Source organism: Octopus bimaculoides, chromosome 30 (genome assembly GCF_001194135.2).
Source record: "Octopus bimaculoides isolate UCB-OBI-ISO-001 chromosome 30, ASM119413v2, whole genome shotgun sequence".
NCBI classification, from domain to species: Eukaryota; Metazoa; Mollusca; class Cephalopoda; order Octopoda; family Octopodidae; genus Octopus; species Octopus bimaculoides.
In genome coordinates this window covers 7,076,508-7,079,141 of record NC_069010.1, presented here as the reverse complement: position 1 = coordinate 7,079,141, position 2,634 = coordinate 7,076,508, and the positions used below count along the sequence as shown (strand labels likewise).

Genomic DNA, 2,634 nt, shown 5'->3' with positions numbered 1-2,634 from the left:
AAATTTTAAAGCAAACACATAATTTTCTTATGGTTTCTTAAACATTCACTTGAACAAAACTGTACAAATCCAAATATATGGTACCCTAGGCATAACAGCTACATGAACTTCTAACTTGTTGTCTCTTGAGGTCTCTGGGTGAGACTTGGATCCAACTTGTACAAATGCAAAACAAAAGTCAAACATAAAATAATAATAATAATAATAATAATAATAATAATAATAATAATAATAATAATAATAATAATAATAACAATAATAATCCTTTCCACTATAGGGACAAAGCCTAAAATTATGGGGAGGGCAACTAGTTAATTACATCAACCCCACTGTTTCATCGCTCCTCAATGATCCAACCCGAGAGGATGAAACACAAAGGCAACCATGATGATGATAAACTTATGAAGACTCACTTGGACTGTATTGTCCCATCCTCCTGATATGAAAGTATTTTGTGTAGCAGGGTGATACTGGGCTGCAAACACACGGAATTTGTGGCCATCCATCAACTGCTGGGAATCACTGGAATAGACATTATAGATATGTGGTTATATGTGTGTGTGTGTGTATATATATATATATATATATATATATATATATATATACACACACACTCACATACATATATATACAAGTATATATATGTATGTGTGTGTATGTGTGTGTGTGTGAAGGCGTGTGTCTTAGTGGTTAGAGCATATGGCTCACGAATGTAAGGTCGTGAGTTCAATTCTTGGCGATGCAAGACACTTAATTTTCACATTGCTGCAGAAATGAGTAGTTTAAATAATTGTTAATGCTCATCATCATCATCATCATCATCATTGTTTAACGTCCGCTTTTCATGCTAGCATGGGTTGGACGATTTGACTGAGGACTGGTGAAACCAGATGGCTACACCAGATGGCTACACCAGATGGCTACACCAGGCTCCAATCTTATCTGGCAGAGTTTCTACAGCTGGATGCCCTTCCTAACGCCAACCACTCCGAGAGTGTAGTGGGTGCTTTTATGTGCCACGAGCACGAAGGCCTGTCAGCAGGTACTGGCAACGGCCACGCTCAAAATGGTGTATTTTACGTGCCACCTGCACAGGAGCCAGTCCAGCGGCACTGGCAACGATCTCGCTCGAATTCTTTTTTCACGTGCCATTCGAATGTTTTTGTGAACTAGCAATATGTCTTTTAATTCCAGATATTGTCTTACAAGTTTAGTGACATGTGACACAAATCGTAAGAGGCCGTTGGTGTCCAAGATCAGATCATCAGCCGTGCGGACATTATGAGAGTGAAGGAACATTCTTGCATGAGATTATTAAAAAAAAATTAATTAATCTTAGGTGAACGTAATTTCTCACAAGCCAGAGGAGTGCAAGGGAGGTAACAAGATATTACTATAAGTTATCTCCCCTGCGGCCAGAAAGTGGGGCAGCTATAAAAAATCGGTACAGTCTCACGTAACTCATGTATTTTCGTCCATTCTCGTGTATTTATTAATATCGAGCAGAAGTAACAGAGTGACTCAAGGTCCATGAGGTTCCTCTACTGGCACTTACCAAACGCACGAAACTCTCGGGCCTTGAGTCACTCCCTTATTTCTGGCAAATATTAATAAAAATATACATATGCTCATGTTCTGAGTTCTTTTTTACTTGTTTGCGTGTGTGTGTATGTGTACATACACATACACATTATACAATAGATAGATATATAGACAGATTGATACACACACACACACACACACATATATATATAGAGAGATAGATAGATAGATAGATAGATAGGTAGGTAGGTAGGTAGATAGACAGACACACTGACAGATAGATGGACAGGAAGATATATATATATATATATATATATATATAGAGAGAGAGAGAGAGAGAGAGAGAGAGAGACAGACAGACAGACAGACAGACAAACAGATAAATAGACAGACAAATAGATAGACAGACAAATAGATAGATGGAGAGATAGATGGATAGATAGATAGATAGATAGATAGATAGATAGATAGATAGATAGATGGATGGATGGATAGATAAAGAGATGAACGTTTCTTCAAAGACCTATGCTGAAAGTTCTTTACTGCTGTACCAAACCCCAGAACCAACAAATTGCAAACTGACCTTCATTACCCAAGAGTTCTAAACTACCTACCTGGTTCCACAGGTGTTAATCAGTTGCCTTGTTTCCAGGTCGTAAACATGGATAAGGGCATCGGAGCCTGTCGTCAGAAGTTTTGTCCTGTCAGGGTTGACTTCAATGGAGAGAGTCTGGCGTTTCTCGCTAATAGTGGCAAGGCAGGTAGCCGTGGGGTAGTGCCAGAGCTTCACCATTCCTGAGGCATCTGGAAGATGGTTAGTGGATAGTAGTGGTGGTGATGGTGGTGATGACAGCAGTGGTGGTGGTGGTGATGGCGGTGGGGGAGATGATGGCAGTGGTAGAGATGATGGGTGGTGGTGAGTGATATCAGAGTATATACGGTATATATAGTTCATGGTGGTGATAGTAAGTAATAACAGTTAATAAGCAGTGGTGTCAATAACCTTTTTTCGTAGATTTTTAAAGCGGAGCTATTTATGACAGAGTGCTTGGGCTACAAGTACAAGGAAATGGAAGCAGTGTTCCTGCTGGT

At 39.4% G+C, this 2,634-nt stretch overlaps 1 protein-coding gene across 1 annotated transcript in view; it reads right to left on the bottom strand.

Moving 5' to 3' along the window:
• LOC106876635 (dynein assembly factor with WDR repeat domains 1) overlaps positions 1-2,368 on the bottom strand; it is a gene marked incomplete at its 5' end in the record, with an annotated part of 7,211 nt that extends 4,843 nt beyond the window's left edge. The window contains 2 exons of the mRNA XM_014925249.2: positions 414-522; positions 2,157-2,368. Of these exons, the coding sequence (XP_014780735.2) occupies positions 414-522; positions 2,157-2,368 (321 nt within the window). The remainder of the gene's footprint in view (positions 1-413; positions 523-2,156) is intronic.
• Between the last annotated feature and the right edge of the window lie 266 nt (positions 2,369-2,634).